This window comes from Mastigoproctus giganteus, chromosome 5 (genome assembly GCF_048544385.1).
Source record: "Mastigoproctus giganteus isolate SK-2022 chromosome 5, ASM4854438v1, whole genome shotgun sequence".
NCBI lineage: Eukaryota > Metazoa > Arthropoda > Arachnida > Uropygi > Thelyphonidae > Mastigoproctus > Mastigoproctus giganteus.
In genome coordinates this window covers 172,229,772-172,253,158 of record NC_143579.1, presented here as the reverse complement: position 1 = coordinate 172,253,158, position 23,387 = coordinate 172,229,772, and the positions used below count along the sequence as shown (strand labels likewise).

The 23,387-nt window shown below is 35.6% G+C and overlaps 1 protein-coding gene across 2 annotated transcripts in view; it reads right to left on the bottom strand.

Annotated features, from left to right (window-relative positions):
• The window catches only part of thoc5 (THO complex subunit 5), a 388,780-nt gene that overhangs the window by 146,190 nt on the left and 219,203 nt on the right, over positions 1 to 23,387 (bottom strand). For both annotated transcript variants that reach the window (XM_090373524.1, XM_090373522.1), the window contains exons 10-11: positions 8,367 to 8,410; positions 1,386 to 1,476 (exon numbers count right to left, since the gene is read on the bottom strand). In XM_090373524.1, coding sequence (XP_090229650.1) covers positions 1,386 to 1,476; positions 8,367 to 8,410 — 135 coding nt within the window. The remainder of the gene's footprint in view (positions 1 to 1,385; positions 1,477 to 8,366; positions 8,411 to 23,387) is intronic.

The window sequence follows — 23,387 nt, the reverse complement described above, 5'->3', positions numbered from 1 at the left end:
GATATATTAAGCTCCTAATATAAACATCCCTGATTTTAGAAATTCACCAGAGTGAACAGAAAAAAATCGCCACCACCCCTTGAAGGTTGTCAGCTGCTGCTCTATCAAATCTTCATGCTATTTTGGGAAGAACACTTTGGGATTATTAAGGTCATATCAATAAATAACAGCATTCACAAAAGAGATAAGAATAATGATATGTCATTAAATAAAAAAAAAACAGAAACAGAGAGTAAATTAAATGTCCCAATAAAAACATTGCATTTCACAATGTAAAAGTTGCAAGTCTTAAATAATAGAGAAATTTAAAGGTTGGTACTGAAACCAGCTTATAAACTATTTAAGGGCAAAGGCCTCATGCTATGAGGTAGAATGACTAATATGTAGGTTAGTGCAAAAGCATCATTTTAACGTAGCTATCTACCAAAGTAGTTAAATTAATTAATTAAATTGGCATCGTTTTGTTTATATCTCATATTGTGAATGCCTGCACAACGAGTTGCCATGGTATTGTACTACCTCGAATAAATAACACTTCACCAGTGGAAAAGACTACTGTTATTTATTTTCAGTGGATACCACCACCCATACGGCACCGTTTCAAAGCTTGTTGGCTTCTCTTCAGTGGGTGGGCAGGTACCCTGGTGTTGCAATAGTGATAAACCAGTTATGAAGTATAACTTGACAATATGAGAGGTGCCTGATGGTGTGCAGTGATATAGGCTATAAAATATTTAAGGGCAAAGGCCACATGCTGGTGTTGCAATAGTGACTGGGTTGTCACAATTGCAACATCAGGATACCTGCCCATCCACATCAAAGAGAAGCCAACAAGCTTTGAAACGGTGCTGTCTGGGTGGTGGTGGTATCTGCTGAGAATAAATAACAGTAGTCTTTTCCATTGGTGAAGTGTTATTTATTCGAGGTAGTACAATACCATGGCAACTCGTGAAAGCATTCACAATATGAGATATCAAAACGATGCCAATTTAATTAATTAATTTAACTACTTTGGTAAATGGCTACGTTAAAATGATGCTTTTGCATTAACCTACATGAAATCAGCATATAAAATGATCTACATCTGACAGAGTCAAATTTCTGTCATCCAGTGTAAATAAGAACATAAACATAATATTCTTAATTTTTTATTTGCTTTTTCATATATTCAAAAAGTAAACCCACATTTTAACACTTTTGGAACATGTACTTACAAATTTTGTAGGCTAAAGGCATCCACAAGAGAAATATTCTATATGATGCTAAAATAATTAGAGCCTCTATTTTAATTTTAATATTTAATTTAACAAATCAGCAACTATGGATGCAATACTATATGCAATTAACAAGTTCAGCATTTCAGATGAATTATGAATGACACTTACCATCTGAATCAATTGTTAAACAAACTGAGAGTGGGTGTTTTGACAAAATATGATCTTCTCTTCTATCACTAGTTGATCTCCTATGGCGTTTCTGGAATGTAATTGATTTTTTAATGATGATGAGAATACAAAATATCCAGAAAACTGCTGTTATTTGAATGAAAACAACTTCAAAAAGGAGAACGATGATCTTCTGGAGAGATATAAACTATGTTTAATCAGAAGATACTTATTCTGTGGTTTGTAAACAAATAAAGATTTTACTTATCAGTTATTAGTAATATATTAGAAAAATGGCTCAAGGCTTTCACACCATCAACAAATATAATAAAAGTAAAATAAAATAAATAAACAGTACAAATAAAATAAAACAAAACAAATTTCTGCTTCAGTCTTCACATAGATAATAATAACTATTTGGCTGACCTTTGAATTTCCACAAGATATCAGCCTCAACTGCACACAGAGATAACTAATTCCAATAACTAAGTGGCTGAAAGAAAACTTAACCTCCCCGCATAATTTAAATTTATGGCACATGGTTCTGGAATCATAACAGTAAATTGCCTTAATTCGTTTTTCTATCTTCTCTTTGACATAGATAGCGCCTCTGTAGCCAGGTGGGAAGGAGCAGCAGTGCGTAGCACACACTTCTTGATTAGACCGGGGTTCGAGTCCGTCACCACCAAATATGGAGGATGCGGAAGGTTCGCATATTCCTGGAGCAATATGACCTTACTTGCTAATGCTCCTAAAAACCAAACAACAACAACAGCCTTATAGACCTCAATCAGGTCCAGTCTAAGGCACCTGGTTACCACTCTGTATCCCACATATTCAAAGTCTTGCCTCATATGAATTGCTCATCTGCAAGAAGCTTCATGTCTTTTTTAGGCTCTCTCCACACTTGGACATGGTATTCTACGTGTGGCCTAATAATGATCTTGTAGAGTGGGAATTTGACCTTGCTATCATGACAAGCAAACATTCTTATACACCATTGATAGAAAGCCAGAGGATTCCTTGCTGTCTGTCCACAAGGCACCTCCGTAGCCAGGTGGGAAGGAGCAGCAGTGCCTAGCACACGCTTCTTGATTAGACCGGGGTTCGAGCCCGTCACCACCAAATACGGAGGATGCGGGAAGGTCAGGGAATGACCACCGCATATCCCGGAGCAATATCACCTTAGTTGCTAATGCTCCTAAAATCCAAATAACAAACAAACAAACAAGCTGTCTGTCCACACTACATGGAGAAATTAATGGCTGACCACATTATAATCCCCAAATCCCCTTCTTATTTTACTGTTTTTAATTCACACCATCCAAGTGTATAAGTTATTCAAGTAATACCTTGAATTTTGCTGCAATAAAACATAGCTGCAAGTTTAGTGACCATCCTTGAAGCCTAACCAAGTCATCCTGAAAGAACATTGCTTGGTGTTGATCATTAACCATTCTCCCAATTTTTACACCACTTGCAAATTTTGTCATCAGTGCCCCCTACCCCTCCATCAATGTTATTTAACCTTTTCTAGAGAGAGAGAGAGAGAGAGAGAGAGAGAGAGAGTTTTATATAATTAATAATAAAAAGTTGTAGTGAAAAATCACAATGCCTAAAAAAGAAAAAAAAAATATATATATATATATTGTGCTGGATTATGGATCCAGAACAGTGCTACAATATCCAGCAACCATAATGAAATATAGATACACAGATTTGATAAGTGTATGAGTAGGGGTGCTGACCAGTCACGTATAGTTACAATAGAAAAAATTAAAAAATGTGCATGAAAAATAAAAGAAGATTACATAAAATTAAATAAAATTAAACAAAAATATACAAATGTACTTAATGCTATAGATCCTAAGATTTTAACTAAGTCATCAAGGGCCAGCAGCCAAAACCAAAGGAAATATAGCAAGAAGCAAGGCCTCTGTGGGTTGGCTGTGATATATACATCAGCTCACTTTTTCTGTCTGCTACGTATATGTCAAAACAGAAACAGAGGCCTTGCTTCTTGCTGTATTTCCTTTGGTTTTGGCTGCCAGCCCTTGATGGCGTAGTTAAAATCTTAGGATCTATAACATTAAGTGCCATTTGTATATTTTTGTTTAATTTTATGTAATCTGCTTTTATTTTTCAGGTACATTTTTTAATAATAATACAGTCCATTCTGGTTATTTGGGACACATTGGGACTAGTGCATTTTGGCCTGATTAAGCGGCTGCCCCAATTATCCGAAGTTTCATGTAAATAGTTAAAAATACAATGTATCCCCCCCTTTATAATTGGTTTACTGTACAATCAAATCACGCTATGACGAACTCAACATAGTAAAGTACCCTTCACCATATGATGTGCAGTAAGCGCCGGTCATTGTGATCACATTTGTGAATTGAATTTTAATTCTATTAAACAGCAATTCTAATTAGTGAAAATAGGAGGAATATTATCCACAGGCTATAAAAGTAAAGATATATTAAGCACAAATTTAGCCTTTATTACCTTACCAATTAAAAAATTAAATGATACGTGAAAATCGGAAGAATATACGTGATAATAGGAATAATTAATACGTACTGTAATATGTACATACAAATTAGTTGACAGTTCTGTTCACTGACATTTGTGGGTGGGGATTAAAATTTAAAACAGTAAAAAGATAAGCAATCAATAGCAAAGAACACGGCACACACAAATTGCAAGTAACACAATATGCGCAAGTAAAAACGGAGTAACGAGTTACGAAGCTTTAAAAATAGGAATAAAGAGAAGATCTGAAAATTAATTTTTTTATATGATTGAAGATTTCATGGAAGTGTAAACACATTTCACCATAATAACCCACAGAATTCCAGCTGTCAGTATTATCGCAAATTCAGTAATATCGAGTTTACTGTCCATTTATGATAGATTTCACTAACAGAAAAGCCCAATAAACAGGTGACTGCTAATTGTTTTTATTGTTTTATGGTTGTGACCTCCAGAATTTCGACTGAACCACGTGGTTCAGTCGGAGACAATCGTAGGGTAATCTCCAGTACTGCGGTCTCCTGCCCCAATTAAACAGCATGCTGTCCCAATTAAACGAAGTAAACCCTGGCTATTTTCTCAACTGGTTTTTGTTTTTTAAGATTTGCCACAAATAAACGGCTGCCCCGATTAACCGGTGGCCCAAATAACCAGAATCCACTGTATATTGTTAATAATAAAGCTTTTTCCATTGTAACTACACATGACAAGGTCAGCACTCCTACTCATACACTTATCAAATCTATTTGTACATATATATACATACAAATCTTCCAAAAAGTGCTGCAAATTGTAACCTGGGTTTCTAATAAATTACAGACAAAGTTTATATTAGATGAAGGCCTGGAAATAGATTTTAAAGTTAGAGGAGAAGACTGTCTGTCAGCCAGCCATTGCTATTGTACAATTTTGGCTAACAAAAGTGATTTTTTAAAAATTTTGATTTGATTTTTGAAATACCTTCACTCTAATATTGAGAAACCAAACCAAAATAAAACAAATTAATATTTAAATGCAGTAATGTACAAAATTTTCATCTTTATGAATGTTCAAAAAAATGTTTTGATGTAATTTTTGAAAAATTCTATCCCAGGGTCCACACATAGGTGCCAACTTTTCACTTTCAAGCTAGAGATCAGGCAATTGTCAGCAAAGAAAAATGGGAGTTTTTTTGGCCAAAACAAGCAAAAAACAACAGTTTGTTCCAAGAAACAAGAAGAAAACAGGAACTCTTTATAAAGTCATACTGCATGAGAAATTAAATTGTGCTGAAAACACATTTTATATTAAAATACAGACAGAATTATTTATCACTATAGTAAGCTTCCAAACATTAGTTTAACCTAGGATTTTTCTGCCTGTGGATTTCTGTATGGATTTTCTATTAGACATGAAATGATTATGATTGCTTCAAGAAAGAGACTGTTGCAGACTTTGCCATCTACAAAAGTGCTGAGTAAAAGTTTTGTTCATAACAATGATCCTGGTGTCTAGACTTCGCTGTCAGAAGTTTTACCAAAGCATCACCAGAAAGAGATCTAAACTTAATTTGTGTTTTTCTCGACTTACTGAATATTCTCTCACATTCAGCACTGTTACAAGAAATTGGTAAAATGCCATGTATGACTCAGGTAATTTTTATTATTTCAAGATGCCTTGTGTTGTCAGTTCCCCAAATAAGCACTGCTGTACATCAATTCTTTCTTCTTTCATAAGATCTGGTAGGTTCACAACTGGAACTGTCACACAGCAGCAGGTAGATTGGAACAGAGTTCACCAATCAAGTTTTGAAAAATAGTAAGAAATATTTGAAAATGGAAAATTTTTAAAATTTACTCATAACTCTCACATAATAAGATAAAAAATAATTTTAGAAACAACATTGTTATTTTTTTTTTTTTTCCAGTTATGTTCTTTTCCAGTGCCGATATATAAACACCTTTATTCTTCCACAATGTCAATACACTTGAAGAGGACAAAGAAAACTTTTTACACAATTCAACATTTTTTGCACCATGTACTAACTCACAAATAATTTCAACTTTTTTGCAAATCGAGAGACACTTTCTTTTGTTAGCAGACATGTTTCTGAAGGAAGGGTTGGTTTCTAACTGATTTTACTTTAAAATGATAAAGTGATCTGCATACAAATTTTTTAGAAGCCTGAAATGCATACAAAGTTCTTAGAAGTCCTGAAATAAATTTATGGTTCAGTGAATACAAGACAATTTGTAAATAGGGTAATGCAACAAGCGAAATGCCAATGCACTATTATGACTGCCCACATCGGATGCTAATCCGATGAGGGCGGTCATAATAGCTAAGTAGCCCTTTTCATTTTTATCTATTACAAGAATTGGGTTTTTTCGACTAACCGAGCAATTAAGAAGGTTTGCATAGCTACCAAAATTTGTTCGGTATATTCATGTAGTACGCTCATTATAACAGTGAGCAATTGTATGGCAATATGCAAATTAAAATCATTATGGCTTTTTGCTCGTTACAGCCGTGATCTCATTATTTCCATGCTCGTTATAACCAAGTTTGATTGTATTTTTATCTTTAATTTGTATAAATTATTCTTTTCAGCCTTATGCTACTCTTTGTACTATATGTAGACATAACACAATACTAAACAGGAAAAAAAAATAGTAAATCAATTATGAAAAACATTCATTTACTGTCACAATATAATGAACCTTACATTGGACTATTTATGATATTGTTCACATTGCTGAAACGCTGAATAAATATTTTGCATCTACATCACGCATGAAGATTTAAAGAATAAGAATACCAGAAGTACACCAAGTTTACAACTGGGAGCTACATAATTTTGTAATAGCTGAGAGGAAAGTGGAAGAATTGTTGAAGTTAAAAGCAAATAAAGCAACAAGGGCTGATGGCATCTATCCAATTACATTAAAAGCAGAAATATATAAGCCCCTATAAATTAGAGATATGCAATGTCTCCCAGTTCACAAAGCGGGATCAAAGGATAAAGTGAGTAATTACAGACTACAACCCTGACTTCTACTCCAGGGAAAATTACAGAGTTACTGGTTAAAGAAGTAATCCAGGATCAGTGCAGCATGCATTTGTTAAGAGCAAATCTTGCCTGACAAATCTGATTAGATGCTATGATATAGTAAAAAAGTAAATGGATACAAAAAACAATTTTGACATCATATACTCAGATTTCCAAAAAGCTTTTGACGTTGTTTTACAAAAAATACTGCTGTACAGATCAGAGCAGTGTGGCATTAGGGGCAGGTTACTACTATGAAAAAGGAATGGCTGAATGGGAAAAGACACAGAGTGTGTTGTCAATGGGCACTACTCCTTTTTAGACCAATGTGATTAGTGGGGTGTCATGAGGTTCAGTGCTGGGTCCACTGTTGTTTTCAATATTTATTAATGATGTTGATGAAGGCATATCATGCTTAATGTCTAAGTTTGCAAATGATATAAAGGTTGGCAGGGTAATTAATGACAAAAATCAGGGTATGCTACTGCAATAAGATCTGGAAAAATTAGGCAAACAAGCCTAGAAGTGGCAATTGAAGTTTAACATTGACAAATTCAAGGTGCTGCATATGGTTAGCAGAATCCTAGATTAATGCATCAAATGTGTGGTACCACACTGAAGGTAGCAGAGTATGAAAAAAAAAAAAAGGCCTTCGGGGTAACTGTGCAGCCAGAAATTCTCTGAGTGGTGTATTTGGACTGCTAGGACTCCTCACACAGCTTTGCTAATGATATATACAGGAATTTTTCCGGCAGGGATAAGGAGGTAATTACTCTGCTGTATAAGGTAATGGTAAGGCCACATTAAATACTGTATACAGGTCTGGAAGCGTCATTATAGAAACAATGTGGATCTGTTAGAACATCTGCAGAGAAAGATTAGTAAGGAGAACAGAAAAGTACTTTTAACATGATAATTCTGCAAATTGCAGCTAGAAACAAGGCACTTGTAATGAGATCTGATAGATGTGTTTAAGGCTCTAAATGGATTGACTAAGCTAAATTTTGATGGCATCCTTATGCTAGCACAAAACACACACAAGGAGGCACAAATTTAAACTGAGGAAAAATCGAGGTTGTAGGAGCAATATCTGGAACAAACTTCCATCTAGTGTCATGAAAGTGAGTAGAATAAATTTAAAGAATTATAAAAATTATTAGAGGAGGTAGACACAGGTGATGTGGGAAGTTTTTTTTTTCAGGCTGATACTGTATAAGCATGCTTCATTGCATCATTTGCCAATACTAATATGCCTCTATTAAATCAATAAAATTTACACCTGGCCAATGGAGTCTTACACAATTGACTGATCATAAAAAAAAAAATAATAATAAAATATATAGTTAAGGCTAAAACTGTTGAAAAATCATTAAAGAGTACAAACAAAACAGCAAAATTGTGAAACAGAGAGTACTTACTACTGTGGAGGCCTCTTCTTGGTCTGAGTCTCCACTTTCATCCTCTGTTTAAAATTTAAAAAAAAAAAAAAAAAAAAGTTTTTTTTTTTTTTTTTTTTGCTATATAATGTTTTCAAAAACATTACTCAAATCTGTTTAGAATAGTTAACAAAATTCTCAGAACAGTGCCCATGGAAATATCTATAGAAAAGGCATGCAAACAAAAACATAAGGTCCATGAGACAGAGCGGAGAGACTGTTAGAAAGGAGTCATTAATTAGCTCAACCACCCTCTTTTACATGGAATCTAGAAGCCTGAGAGAGAGAGGGGAGGGGTAGTTTGGGGGCATCGCCCCAGATGTGGAAACAATATTCCATGGCAGGACAGATTTGCGATTTGTACAGGGTGAAGAGCTGTTTGGAAGAAAAGTAAAGTGAGAAGGAGAAAGAGAAAACCCAGTTTTTTAAATGCAGAGGAAGCAATATTTGTAATGTGCTTATGCCAAGAAAGATTAGAAGTCAAGGTAATCCCCAATAGAGATATGTTCTTGCCCAGAAATCAGTGTCATTGAAGATAAGCATAGGAGCAGAGGGATTCTTTTTGCAAGATATAAGACAGGACTGAGTTTTAGAAGGATTGAAATCAACCAAATTACCTGTGCCCCGTTGGAGACTTGCCTGTAGACCAGCATTTAAGGAATTGCTAGTGGATATTCGAAAGGTTGAAGTTGTTTGTGCGGGTCAAGGTTTCTCACGCTGGAAGGTGGAATGCAATGTGCTATCATCAGCAAAGCTGTGGATAGATTTTCCAGTCAATGGAAGGTCATTAATATACAAGAGAAAAAGAGTGGGAGAAAGAACTGAACTTTGGGGAATACCTCAATTAGTGGAGTTGAAGGACGATCTTCTACATGAGGCAAGTAGTATAAAAGTTATACTACTTGAGTGTATGGATTTTAAAGTAAAAATAATTTATTGAATAGCAGATATAGAAATATAGGCCAAATAATAGGAAACTATATGCACCAGTAGAGTAGTGAAATGAAGTAATTAAAAAATAAATGGGGGGGGAGAGGAAATATCACCATATATTATAGCTGAAGTGTCACATCCTTCCACAGCAGATTTTGGGGGTTATATACTAGGTAAAAACTGCACAGGACATATTTACCAATGTTACTTCTACTGGCACCAGGAAGTTGCAGAGCATCCAAGATAGACTTTCGAGACAACTTGCAGCCAGCCAACCTGAGCAAGCTCCATCCATTAAAACCCAATCCTCTGTCATTCTATGAATGATCAATGTGTTTTCAAAACAGACCAATGCCAACAAGTATAACACAATTTTCTCTTTGGGACCACAAGGGTGATCAAGGACAGTCTGACTCACTCTAGGAAACAGTAATCGATAGCAGTCAGCTCTCACAGATGAATGACACAAACCAATCAGTTTCCTTCCTTCTCCTCCTACATTAGTATGTCACCACCAAGCTGCACTCAGGAGGTAAACACATCCTATGCAGTTTTTAATCTAATCCATAATCCCCAAAATCTACTGTTGAAAGCCTTGACACTTCGGCCTATCATTCAGTAATTCCATCCAACTACTTTCTTACTTTTTAGTTTATGTAAGATTTCCATGGCAAATATTAAAAATGTATTAAGAATGATTTTTTTTTTTTTTTTTTTTTTACTATTAGATATCTATTACTATTTGATCTGTATTATTAATGTAAATGATTATAGAAAATATTTGGGGTATTTTTGATAAAGAGAACGCGCATCGTGTTCCATGAAGTACTCACGGGATCTGATTACTACTAGAGATTGGTTGGGTATTTTCGCACGTTATTTGGCCTTGCATGAGCCTGAACGAGGCGATACTGGAAATCTGCTCGTGGTAACTGCATATTCAGAGCACAATTAGCCGTTTGGTCTAAGTATATATGTATTTCAAAACACATACGAACGTCAACATTTTATATATGGTGAGTTATGACAGTGCAGTTTATATTAGACTAGTGTTGTACATATGTTAAAAGTAACTACAGTGAATTTCGGTTATTTGGGGCAGCTGTTTATTTGGGACAAATCTTAAAGAAAAGAACATAATTGAGAAAATAGCCAGGGTTTATTTGTTTAATTGATACAACATGCCGTTTAATCGGGGCAGGAGACCGCAGCATTAGAGATTACCCTATGATTGTCTCCGACCATACCACGTGGTCCGGTCAGATTTCTAGAGGTCACAACTATAAAACAATAAAAACAATTGGCAATTTCCAGTTTAATGGGCTTTTCTGTTAGTGCAATCTATTATAAATGGATAGTAAACTTGCTCTTATTGAATTTGCGATAATACCGACGCCTCGAATTCTGTGGGTTTTTACATTATTATGGTGAAATGTGTTTCCCCTTCCATGAAATAGTCAATCAAATAAAAAACATAAATAAATTTTCAGAATCTTTTCTTTGTTCCTATATTTTAAGCTTCGTAACTTGTTACTCCGTTCTCACTTACGCATATTGTGTTAGTTGCAATTTGTGCGTGCTGTGTTCTTTATTGATTGCTTATCTTTTTTTACTGTTTTAAATTTTAACCACCCCCTTCAGTGAACAGAAATATTAACTAGTTAGTATGTACAAATTACAGTACATATTAATTAAGCTATGCACATAAGCATAAATTTATTTTCATTTTGCTAACCTCTGGGAAATATTCTTCCGATTTTCATGTATCATTTAGTTTGACAAACTAAATGATACGTGAAATTTTTTTTAATTGGTATGGTAATAAAGTGTTGTTGTTGTTATTTGGTTTTTAGGAGCAATAGCAACTAAGGCCATACTGCTTCGGGGATATGTGGTGGTCATTCTCTGACCTTTCCACATCCTCCATATTTGGTGGTCACGGGCTCGAACCCCGATCTAATCAAGAAGCTTGTGCTACGCACTGCTGTTCCTGCCCACCTGGCTACAGAGGCGACTATAATAAAGTGTAAATTTGTGCTTTATATCTTTACTTTTATAGTCTGTGGATAATATTCCTCCTATTTTTGCTTATTAGAATCGCTGTTTAATAGAATTAAAATTCAATTCACAAATGTGATCAAATGACCGGCGCTTATTACATATCATATAGTGAATGTACTCTGCTATGGTGAGTTCATCGTAACATGATTTGATCGTACAGAGAATCAATTGTATAGCGGGGGTCCACTGTATTTTTAACTATTTACATGAAACTTCTCGTAATTGGGGCAGCTGATTAATCAGGCCAAAATGCACTATCCTGATGTATCCCGAATCCACTGCATATTAAAAAAAACCATAGTGTCACGTCGTGTCGTTGTTTTGTGTTTTTAAATTTATTATTTTTTTTATAGTTTATCATGGCAGAAATTTTTTAATATGAATAAAAAAAAAGCAAGCACAAACATCACATTAATAATGCTTTTTAAGAATAAAATAATATCCCGATTATTAGTTCATGTATTAATAATTATTGTATGAACATACTAAAAATAAGAAATTGCACAATTGTAGATGTTTTACTTTAAGGGAGACACCAGGAAAATTTTACAGGTCAAGGGAGGCGTGGGCTCAGAAAGTTTGAGAACTTCTGATATAGATAATCAAAGTATAAATGATGCATAGATTAAGAGACAATATAATGGAAATAGCTAAAGAGAAATAGGATACACTTAAGGAGTAAGACCTAAGGAACTATAACAGAAGATATGTTAAGAGAAATAGAGGCAAGGAAGAAATGAAAAAATATTAAATACTGAAGATGGTAGGAGGAGGTATAGAGAGATGAACAATAAAATTAGGCAAGTAACAGATAAAACAAGAGAGGGGACGGATAGGTTCTGTTTTGAAGTACAGTGAGTTCTGCTGCTACAACACGGTACATGTGTTCCTAGAAATCTCTGCATTATGGTATTTCATGCATTAAAAACAAAAGGACTTATGGGAAAAATAGGGATAGGGGGTAGAGAATTAAAAAAAAAAAAAAAAAAAAAGTTCAGTATGTTAAGTAAAACACTAAAAAAAGTTAGAAACTCAATATAATTTTCTAACAGATTTAAACATCTTAAATTTCTAAAAAATAAATAAATATTACAGTAAATATAGCACAGTAATATATACATACTAACTGATATTTCTGTTCACTGACTTTTTTTTTCGGATTGTAAAATTTAAAACAGTAAAAAAGATAAGCAATCGATAACGATGAACACAGCATGCATAAATTTCACAAGTGAAATACAGAGTAACAAGTTTACAAAGCTTAAAAAATAGGAGTGAAGAGAAGATTCTGAAAATTTGTTTTTTACATGATTAAAGATTTTGTGCAAGGGGAAAATCATTTCACTATAATAACGTAAAACCCACAGAATTTCAGCTATCAGTATTATCGCAAATGCAATAAGATCAAGTTTATTACCCATTTTATAATAAATTGCACTAACAGAAAAGCACAATAAACCAGGAACCTGTAAATTGTTTTTACTATTTTATGGTAGTGACCTCCAGAAATCTGCTTCTCCACTCACACTATCGTGCCTCACAAAATTTCTGTTCGAACAGGAAAAATGTGAGCTCCTGAAAACATGAGTCAGCCTACAATATCACGTGTTATCTTGTGAATACAGCAAATGACAATAGTGTGTCTCCGACCAATACAACTACAATAAATTGAAAATATCTCTCTCACACATTTGACATTTTTTAAGCTTCATAAACTGTATATATTGCTGCGCAGGTCGCTATGTTCAGCTTGGTGCCGGGTTTTGCGCTCACCTGGTATTGTGGATGAGCCAACAAGAAAATTGCGTTGTACTTGCATTGTTCCCTAATATATCTGTCGCGTCGGAGCAAATTTGCATTGCAAAAATGCGTGTTATAGCAGAACTAACTGTATAGTGAAAACTCCTTAACAGACACCTCTGTCAAAATGGGACCTCCCTCTCATTTTGGGCACTCAGGCTTAGTTCCCAGCCAATAGTGTTAGAAATTAGATGTTAAATGACCTCTCCAAAATGGTTATTCTATAATATGGATAAGGATAATGTATAGTGTTTGTTTGAAGGGGGGGGGTCCATAACTCCGAGAGTGTGTGTTTTGTGTTTAGTGTGTGTCACATCGTGTTGGGTCTGTTGTTCATTCCTTTAGCTGCTTGGCTTGGGGGCCTATAGAATACCACAGTTCCCTAGCTACTGTCCAGCATCACAAGGAGGTAGCCAAGCAACATAGTGTGAAAGGTCTTTGATAGGGCGAAACCTGAACTTTCAACTGAGCTTGCAGGGAGGGCCCTAGTAAAAAAAAAAAAAAAAAACGACGACAACAACAACAATGGACATGGACACTTTAACAGGTTCTCTTTTTCTATTTTCAATCTTCCTGAACCAGACACTTTCAAGGGCAATTAACCCACATGCATGTTTGCAATGATAATGAATGCAAGTGAAGGTCAATGTAATAATAGTTATTATAATGGCACAATATATGCTCATCACTGTGGTAAGGAATGTTTAAAAAGTAATTTGGACTGTCTATTCAAGTCCACTGATGGGCATTACTTAGAAAGACAATAAAATTGCTAAAATGAGAAACAGATGCTGGGTCACAATTAAAAAAAAAAAAGCTGTATTGTAGCAAGTCTGTATACAGGATTCAGTTTGTGGTACTATACATAAAAAGTGTGAGAATACAGACATATAAATTTAAAAATAAACAAATAAAACGCTAAAACAGACTGCATAGTAATTCTGACCAGTAGCCCATGAGGATTTTCTGTATGATACAGTACACCAAAAAAAAAAAAATGCTATGTGATGCTTAACATTACTTTCATAACTGTTTTAATGACAGTAGTGTCCAGTTGTTTGAATGAGAAACAATGACAATTTTCACTAAATACTTAGAAGGGATCGATATGATTGTTCCTCATTATGTGATTAAAGAATGACACTACACTAATATATCACATGGAAGATTAAGTAATTTATTACTGAAATGATAAAATTTAAAGGATTGAATCACCTCAATGCCAAACACAAAAAATTTATGACTAGGTTTCGGAAACTCAATGTTTCCAGTCTTCAGGCTTATAGGATTAGAACACTGTTTGAGGAGTGATATTAAAGTTTTGAATCTGACAATGATATATTCATTAATTGCATTAAGTTAAATAGAGGAAAATTCATTATTTACACTACAGTGTATTTTAATTATATCTAAAATATTATAATATACTCCATTATATATACAACTGCCATTTAATTATTATACTTTTGCTTATTATTTAATAAATAAATAATTTGTAAAATAATAAGAAAAGTTTACCTCAATATAGTACATAGAACACTTCCATATGATACTCTCCAGAAATTAAAAAGAAAAAATCAAAAATCTTACATTAGAGTAACAAATAATTTACACAATAAAACATCACCCAACTGGTATGCACTTGGTCGCAAGCCCGCGACAATGTGTTAGAATTCGTATGAATGTGTCTCGACCCTCCCGATAATGTTTGTAATTTGTTAACGTGTCTGTTTTTAATATCTGAGGCCTGTGCTTCCCGTCGCAAATCTATGGAGGTCTTCAGTAAAAACCAATCATCTGTATTGAAGGCCTCAGATATAAAAAAACAGACACGTTAACAAATCACTAACATTATTGGGAGGGTGACCAAGTGCATACAAGTTGGGTTAATTTACTAAATTAACTAAAAGTTAATTTAGTAAATAAAACACTGTAAGCAACGACTTACAGTGAATTTTATTTTACTGAATTTCTGAAACTGGATATGCTAACCTCTGAAAAGCAGACATCTCTGTATAGTGGACACTTTCTTCTGACCCAATGGTGTCTGCTTTAGAGACATTTCACTATATTAGAAAGAAAGGTTGGGATGGGAAGGTACAGTTTAATATATGAGAGAGAGTAAAGAAGGACATGGATTAAAAGGGAAAAAGTCAGGGTGTTATAGAAGGAAAAAATGGGAAGGTACTAAGAAATGCCAAGGAAATTTGGGGGAGAGGTGGGTGGGATATACAATGCCCTACTTTCAATATCAGGATTCACTTTCACTGATGGTTGGTCATGTCCTACTGAAGCACCACATGCCATACAATTAAAAATATGCTTGTAGGCCTTCAAAAAGACAGTAATACGATTGTGAATTCAAGATGGCATGATCAACAGTGTTAACAGATATCCAGCACAAAATGATTATATGATGCTATATACGCAATCAGTCAATATGTGATATTTCAACAGGGCTGAAAATCCCCAGATCAACAATTGGTGGCATGGTCTACAAATGGAAACAAACTGATGCTGAAGCCTCACAAAATGATCTGGAAAACTTCTGAAGCTGACGGAACATGACAGAAAAGTCCTGCAAATAACCACGCAATTGGAACACAGAATGACACTGTTTCAGCATGCACATACACAAAGCCCTCGATGAAACTACTGGGATACACGTCGACACCAGTACAATCTACAAGCCACTAATCGCCCCAAATAACACGAGACTCCATCTAGCTTGGTACTGGTAATCTTGGAATGCCAACGCCAAGCTTTCCTGATGCATCAATCTGACAATAGTGCCTCAGTGTGTTGAATGCCTAGAGAAAACTACATGCCATGATTCCAACAATGAAGTTCGGTAAAGGTAGCATTACGATATGGGACTGCATTTCACTGTCTGATCTGGGACCATTAGTTGTTTTGGACAAGGCCATGAATATTAAGGTTTATCTAATTGTTCTGGACAATAATGTGTTACCTACATTGTGGCAGCATGTCAGGGAAGGCTCATATTTGCATTATGACTGACTGGTTTGAGGACACGAGCATTGAAAAGTTAAAATGACAGCCACGAGCCCTGATTGTCATCCCACAGAGAACCTCTGAGGGGAATGAACTGAATTGCCAGGTATGTGCAAGGGGAGACTGTCCAAAAAATAGAGCTGAACTGATTGCTGCTTTGAAGCCTGAATGCAATAAATATTGGAGGACATTTATAAAAAAACTGGTGAAGTGTGTTCCTTGAAGCTGTCATAAAGGCTAATGGTTTCAAGACATCGGTTTTCCAGTAAAGGAAAGGTCCTGTACAAATGCAATATTAAAAGTAGGGCAGAGTATAAAGGAGTTATATGGATGAAATGAGCATCAGGAAGATGATTTTGATAATGTAGGAATAATGAATCAATGGAGCAAGGAGTAACTGTAACATTGAAGGAAATGAATAGAAATAAGGCAGTAGGGAACGACGGAATGCCAGTGGATTTTATTAGGTTATGCAGTGTAACATTCAGTGTGAAGACATTAGAATTTTAAGCATATTCTTATATGGGGAGAATAGTTATCATTTTTTAAGTGCACAAAAGAATAGGAGATCTGAGGATTTACTTAATAGGTATAGGGCAATGTTAAGAAAAATTCATAATTTAGAATTAAACTTGAAGGTGTTTGAAATTTTATGCAGCCATGACAGAGTACGTGAGGAGAGCCTTTTCAATCAGTTTGGCAATGGAGATATTGTACAAAGCCCATGGAGTACAATTTTTCTTAGCATGGTCTGTGCTTGTTAGCAGGAGAGGCTGTTTTTACAGAGATAAGATATACACTTTTGTTGCTGACTTTTCGAACAACCTTTTTGAGCTGGGATTGAAAAGATCAGAATCATTTTTGGGCTTTCTTCCCACTATGACTGAATTAATCGGCCTCTGATGAAAGTTGCCTGACAAAAAAATATTCGGTTTTTCTTTTGTCAGAGTGGAAGAAAAAGTTCTAAAATAGGCATGGTTATTATTCAGACTGGACTAATGGAAGAAATGGAGTTCCCAAAGGATTGGAACTGAAGCCACTGTTGTTTTGGATTTTCTTAAATGACATGGAAAAAGGGATAGAAGGTGTTATACTGAAATCTGCAGATGATGTGGTAGGTTAGGTTAGTTAATGATCAGCACAAAGCAGAGCATATTCAAGATGACTCAGATAGACTTCAGGGACATTTAGAAAAGTGGCAGCTATGTTGCAGCAAAACGCAAGGTCTTAAACTAATACAAGTTATTTTAGGGAACAGCAATCCCAAAATAACTTGTATACTTGGTGAGGCTGAATTAAATAACAGTAGAGGAAGAAAGGGATATTTCAGAACTAAGATATGGTTGGACATGAAGTTCTCCAGCAGTGTAGACAGAAGACAGGAAGGCCCATGGTGTCCTATCAATGTTTTTCGTACATTTGTTTGTAGAGACAAGGGTGTCATAATCACAATGTACAAGGAAATTGTAAGACTGTGCCTAAGGAGTCATCAAGCTTCTTGAAAAGGCACCTGATGAGATTGGCAAAGAGGCACCCATGTGAGAAAAGACTTCAAATATATGGGCTGTAGTCTGATAAGTGGGCAGGACAAGAGTGAAGTGGGAAACTACTGAACAGACAGGGTACCTGATTAAGGTATATGAAACTCTGAGGGCAGTAAGTAAAATGAATGAGGGTGAAAATTCATTGTTATAAATGATTCAAGAAACAGAGGCCATAAATTCAAATTATCAGCAAAAGGTTTAGACTGGATTGAAGGAAGTTTTCTTTTAGCCACCAAGTTGTTGAATACTGGAATAAGTTGCGTCCATGGGTGGTTGAGGCTGATTGTTGGGGAAATTCAAAAATCAGCAGGATAGACATAACGAGGGAATCAAATAGTACAGTCTGTCCTCGTATAGCACGATAGTTGTGTTCCTAGAAAACCTCGTGCAATATAAACAACAGGCCCTATGGGAAAAGTGGGGTTAGGTGCCGACCACCCAAGATTGAACACACATTTGGAACCAAAACATTACCAAACACAATAAATAATCGGGTAATTTTAATCGTTATAAAATACGTATTTTATAACGATTAAAATACGTAATAAAAATATAATATATTATAATAAAGTATTTTTAGTATTTTTTAATACTAAAAAAGTATTTTTTACGAATAAAATACGTATTTTATTCGTAAAAAAATTATTATATTAAATAAAATAGTCGTAATAAAATAAATTATAATACGTAAGTCGTAATAAAATGCTTACGTCTTTTTATTACGACTATTACGTAATAAAATATTGCTAATGCTTTTGCTTCTATCGTAAGCAAACTTGTTTTTTGTTTGATTTTTTATCCAAACAGATGACAGCCGTTGCATCTCTTCCAATTCTCTGTGTCTTAATCTAATGGATTTTAATTACACTTTGAGTTGTTCCTGCTGTGAAAGTTGTTTTTATTTTCTCTGCATTCTTTGTAATTCTCGGCGTTGCCTCATTTAGGTCTGTAGCACGTGCAATACCACATGGTCTTTCATTTCGCTCAAAGCGTTTCACAATTTCATATTTTTTTCTATATCGACAGAGGCGGACTGGCCATAAGCCTTACCGGGGAAACCCCGGTGGGTCGGAGTGATTTTGGCCATAAACCATAGTATGAGGCCACTATAAATATTCCCGGGTAAGAATTTTTGACTCAGTCCGCCTCTGTTTATCGATAATTGCTTTTCTTTTTCTCTCTGAATCTGCAGTGTCTTCACCAGGACGCTTCCTTTTCACACCTTTTAAGTATTTTACTCATTTTTAAGGAATAAAGCGCAATTACAAAACGAGGAGGCACGCTTGATACACATAAACAAAGCTGCGCGCGTATAGCAACTGAATAAACAACACCGTAAAGGCCGAGATACACTATTAACACCCCACATTTTACTAAAGCACATTTCTGGGGGTTACTACCATAAAACGATAAAAACAATTTCCAGTTTCGTTTCTGCTAGTGGAATCTGTTATAAACTGGTAGTAAACTCCATCTAATTGCATTTGCGATTATATCGATAGCTGGAATTGTGTTGGTTTTTACGTTATTATGGTGAAATGTGTTTCCCCTTCACTGATATGAAACACATAAATACATTTTCAGAATCTTCTTCATTCCTATCGTGTTGCGTTCGGTTGGGGTGATTCCTCGTTCGACTGCCTTTCTTGTAAACACAAAGGCGAATCGTGCATAATCGAATTCGGTTCGTGTTATATAAGATAACGTTCCCCTATTTATAAATGGTGTATGATCGAATTCGTGTAATGTAAACACGTGTTATACGAGGACCGACTGTATTTTATTATTTTTTTATTAGTTATTTTATTTATTTATTTATTTTTGGCTGGTGCAGCAAAAGCATAGAGATTATTTGCACTATGTGGCTGGTACTAGTACTAAATATGTGTCGACTGTAGTATTGGTTAAGTCATTCAATGCAGACACTGTGGAGATATTGGAAATTTGGTGATTCTTGGACATAGTGGATGCGATATTTGAATGTGGTGAGTACAATGTGTATGAGAGAAAAGAGAGGAGTTATGATCTTGGTTAAGAAGCACACAGAACAGTTTGGCGTGGTGCTACAAACACAAAAATGAGTACGTTACAGGTCAAATAAGTGTATGAGTACAATGGACAACTATACAAAAAAAAAAAGAATGGGTCAGTAAATCAGAATGTTTTATGTGGGATTTTATGTTTCCAAATACTGAAAATATTGATTGGAACTTGTGGTGGATTGGTCACTCACATTAGTAGCAGATTTTTTCTGGATTTATTGAATGACTGTTTTCTGCATCACATTATAGAAGCAACAAGAGAGAAAGACAGAAAGCAATACTCTTGATCTGGCTATCAGAAGTGACACTTTGTACATTAAGTTTGTTTGTTTTAGGATTTTATGGCGCATTAGCATCTAAGGCTATAATGCGTCAAGTCAAAAAAATGTAAAATTTGTATATTATTGTAAAAGAGTATACGACATAAAACATTTATAAAGCACAAAACGATAAAAATGTTCTAGACAGAATTATTTAGATTAATAAGTTGTAAAAACTTAAAAATAGCTGACACGTCATTGTCCGATAAAATCTGTCTGAGTGTATAAGGTTCAGACAGATGGCTAAAATATAAACGGTGGTCATTATAAAAAGATGGACATTAAATTAAAATATGATGCTTTGTACATTAAGAATCTCCACATAAAGGTGTTTATGTGGAGTTTAATTTGCCAGTTTTAAAAGTTTCATTTGGACCAACTGATAATGTTAGCAACTGCACAATTAAAATGGAAAGTGTTCAGGGAAATAATCAGAGGCTACAAAACCTTTCATACCAACTATGAGACACTATACAAGGTTTAGACTTAAAGGTGTCAGATGCAATGAAAGGACTAGTGGCACAAAATAAAACACACGATATAATTATAAATTATCAGGGAACATAGAAATCTACAGCACGTACAAACCAGACAGAAATCAACTCATGGGGTGAGGGGTAAGTTTACAAAAAGTCTTTAGCCAAGAATGCAAAGAAAAGTAGAAACAAATTTTTTTGCTTATGTTAAAATTAGTAGTAGTAGAGACTTGTGATGCAAGAAAGCAAGCTTATGTAGCATCAGCCAAAAAAAAAAAAAAAAACCATTTCACACATCCATTCCCTCATAACGTTTGTCCAATTCCTCCTTGAATTTATTTAAGTTCACAACTTCCACAACAACAACAACAGATGAAAGTTTGTTCCAGCAATCAACTACCTGCTGCCTAAAGGCAAATTTCGGCACATCTATTCTACAACTGTCTTTTCCTCAATTTGAATTTATGACCCCTCAGGTTCGTAATCTGGGCAAGAGGAAGAATCCCATCAGAATTGAGCCTGCTTGACTCATTTAAGGATTTATACACCTCAATCAGATCACCTCACAGGTGCCTAGTCTCCAGATGCTGCAATTTGCAGAATTCAAGCCTTTCTTGGCACCACCCTTTCACTGCCCTCACCAATTTTGTTGCCCTTTTCTGTACTCGCTCAAGCAACTCTACATCCTTCCTAAAATGAGGCCTCCAGACCTGTGTGCAGTACTCAAGGCATGGCCTGAATATTGCCTTATACAATGGGATAATCACCTCCTTTTTCCTACTAGCAAAATGCCTGTATATCATTGACAATACCCCATGACCTGCTCTGGCAGCCTGTCTGTACCGCCCAAAAAATTTCATATCTGACTGCACAATTACTCCCAGGTCTTTTTCATTTTCTACCACCTTAAGTGTAGTACCACACAGTTGGTATGTTTCTCTGGGGTTACTTCTATCCATATGCAGTACTTTGCATTTGTCAATGTTAAACTTCAGTTGCCACTTCTCAGCCCATCAGCCCAAATTCTTTAGATCCTGTTGCAGTAGCACACTGCCATTACTGTCATTAACAACCCTGGCAACCTTTGTATCATCTGCAAACTTCTACACTAATCCTGATATACCTTCATCAATATCATTGATAAATATACAAAACAACAGAGGACCCAACACCGAACCCTGTGGGACTCCACTAATAACATTAGTCCACAAAGAGCATCATCCATTGATTATCACTCTCTGTCTTCTCCCACTCAACCACCCTTTTATCCATTGCAGCAACTTACCCTTAACACCATATTGCTCCAATTTGCACAATAGTCTTCCATGTGCAACAGTGTCAAAAGCTTTCCTGAAATCTAAGTACATGATAACAAAATTATTTTTTACATCCAGTTCTTCTGTAAACACATCATAGTATCCAATCAAATTTGTCATACAAGACTTTCGCTTAACAAACCCATGCTGTCTGCATTATTACTGCAGTCTTGTCTAGATGATCCTGCAAAAAAAAAAATGTTGATTGTTGATTATGTTGATTAATTTGGTGTATTTATTCTTTACTCGGCCTTGTAAAAGTATCGGTAAGGGTTTCCACGTGTTCGTAACTACCGTTGGTTATATACCGTACTAGATAGCGTTAGTTGAACTTCGTTAGCAGTTAAATTGTACGTTTAAATAAATACATATAACGACTTAGATTACAAACGTAGTATAATTAAGAACATAATTAATTAATAAATATAAAATGCACTGTTTGCTTGATGTTTGCAGAGCAATCGGGTACGGGACATGATACTGCCAAGGGGGATGTCTTTGTGTGTGCGCGATGCAAGGAGTGTATCGATATCAGGCAACAACTCGGCGTTCTTATGGGCCTATATGAGAGCTTGAAGGACAGGGTGGATGCCCTCGAAGAAACTAAATTGAGGGGCCCATCAAGCTCTCAGCTGCCCACATCAACGCCAGAGCTTGCACTTGGGCATCGCGTGACACAGAGACAACCCCCAAGGCAGAATGCGCTGGTCCCGAAGGAACTAGTAGTTGTTGGTGACTCTATTGTCAGGGAAACGGGGAACATGCTTTGTAAAAAAGATAGGTGGAACAGGACCAGGGTATGTCTGCCAGGGGCAAAGGTTGATGACGTTGTAGAGCGAATATCATCTTTCAAGGGCACAAAAGGTGATATAGTTGTACACGTTGGCACTAATGATATTAAGAGTAGGAGACCGGCAGAATTACTCAACAAGTACAGGTCACTGTTGAAAAAAAGCCGTGAAATAGGGTTGAATTTCAAAGTGTCTGCAATTCTGCCCAAACACGATAGGAGGGAATTTTATAATGAGAGCCTTGTCGATCAATTCGGCCCTGGAAAGATTGTGCAAGGCTCAAGGGGTAGAATTTTTTTCAGCCTGGACTGTACTTGTTAACAGGAGAGATTGCTTCTACAGGGATGGGATACACTTAAATAGAAAGGGTGCAAGAATATTTGCTGATGCTATCGAGGCAGTGTTAGGTGGGTCGGAAAACTGCTAGCTTGGGGGAGACAAAGACCAATAGATTGACAGTAGCCACTGGCAGAGGTGAAAGAGATTCTTGCACTGCTTCTATTAGAATGAGCAGAAGCCTGAAAAACAAGATGCATGGTATTTCAGACACTGCTGGGAGCCATTGCGGCACAAGTAAACACATGGGTTGTGTTAGGGTAGCTAAGAATAGAAACAGGTGCAGGTATACTTGCGTGTACACCAATGCTAGGAGTTTAGTAAATAAATTTGATGAATTTGAGGTATTGCTCAAAACATCGAAGGCAG